The sequence below is a fragment of the Phaethon lepturus genome, unplaced genomic scaffold (genome assembly GCF_000687285.1).
Source record: "Phaethon lepturus isolate BGI_N335 unplaced genomic scaffold, ASM68728v1 scaffold27928, whole genome shotgun sequence".
NCBI classification, from domain to species: Eukaryota; Metazoa; Chordata; class Aves; order Phaethontiformes; family Phaethontidae; genus Phaethon; species Phaethon lepturus.
In genome coordinates, this window is record NW_010557283.1 from 3,919 (window position 1) to 5,444 (window position 1,526).

The 1,526-nt window shown below is 54.2% G+C and overlaps 1 protein-coding gene across 1 annotated transcript; it reads left to right on the top strand.

Annotated features, from left to right (window-relative positions):
* The first annotated feature begins 182 nt into the window (after positions 1-182).
* HYLS1 (hydrolethalus syndrome 1) lies at positions 183-1,010 on the top strand. The gene has a single exon (XM_010292735.1). It carries the CDS (start codon positions 183-185, stop codon positions 1,008-1,010), a length of 828 nt encoding a protein of 275 aa, XP_010291037.1.
* Positions 1,011-1,526: the final 516 nt, after the last annotated feature.

Here is a 1,526-nt window from a genome sequence, read left to right on the forward strand (position 1 = left end):
GGTGGCAGGAAGTTTAGCAGTGCAGCCAGCACTCCCATCTGATTCACCACAACCTCAATCAACCCCCCTGAACGCGGGAAGTTGAGTCTTAGAGCCCTCTTTACGTCTTTAGTCAGCTCGAACATACTGCAAGAAATTAACTGTGGTTTATTTTGCAGGATCCACCCAGTTTGGTGGAAATCATGGAGGAGGCGACGGGACCGGACAGGTATAGGTGGGCTGCTCCCGAGGATGAGGAGCAGCTGGCAGCCGTGCTGGCCCTGAGCCGGCTGTATGTCCAGCAAGGAGGCAGCGAGGAGACGGCATGTCCCTGTGACGATCCCTACGCCGAGGCCTCCCCCGTTTTGGACGTGCAGCCAGCCCTTCCTCTGTCCTCCAAGGATCGGAGGGGACCCAGGAGGTTGGTAATGAAAAGGAAGGTGCTGAGGCGCAGACCTGACGGAGGAGTAGAGGTCTCTGACGAGTCAGTGACCAGCGAGCCGGAGAGCGAGGCCGAGGCTTGGAGCCTGAGGCAGAAAATGCTTCAGCTAAGGACCGGTCCGGAAGACAGCATCTCCGAGGGGGAAATGGAAACGAGCAGCAGCTCCCTCAATGAATCCCCTTACCGGTGGCCCTGTGAGGACAGTCCCCCCTTTCCTGGGCATTTTGGGAGCCGGAGGTCTCCCGCTTCTCAGTACACTGCTGCGGCAGGACAACCCAAGTCCTTCATTCCTCCACGGTTTGAGCCACTGGGCCATAACCGGGGGAAAACCGACCGAGTGGCCAAATATTTTGAATATAAACGCGAATGGGAGAAATTCCGAATCCCGGGGGAGGATCAGCGGCAAGAACTGCGCTGGGGCATCCGGGAGCAGATGCTCTGCAAGCCCGAGCTCCCCAGCAAGCCGCAGCACCTCTGCGTCCCCAACGCCTATGCTGTGCCGACTGAAAAGAAGAGAGCTGCCCTGCGCTGGGAGGTGCGCTGGGACCTGGCCAACGGCCTCCTCCCCAGAAAAAACACCTCCTCCTAGTTTCCTAAAGCCCCGCTCCGCACCCACAATCTCTTAACTGCGCACATGCTGCTCTCCTGAGTACTTTTTTTTTTTTTTTTCTTCCCTCCTGAAAGTCCTCGATAATTTGGAAGGACTTTTATTTTTTTGCACTTCTCTGTCAGTTAGTTCTGGGATAAAACTTTACCCAGCGCCTCAGGTTGTTAAATGGGCTGGGTAAAACTTCCCTGCTTCCCTGCCGCATCATGCAAAGCTTCTTTCCGCGTTAAAATTAGTTTATTAAATTAGTATGGGGAGCAGGCACCAAAAAACCATGCAGCGCAGGAGACTTCTTGAATATCAGGAGAAATAAGAATATAACGAGCGTGGTGATTTTTTGGGGGGATGCAATTGCCCCTGGATTGCTGTGCGAGTTATCGGGGCGGTTTTATTTACGGCGTCTCGGCAATATCTTTCTTTAATAAAGCCTGTGGAAAGATTTGTTATAGTCCTGCGGGTTAACGAGCAACGCCTCCTAAACCCCGCGGGCAGCGTCTA

Excerpts from the sequence above, each read along its gene's own strand:
- HYLS1 (XM_010292735.1), top strand. The coding sequence starts at position 183 with ATGGAGGAGGCGACGGGACCGGACAGGTATAGGTGGGCTGCTCCCGAG.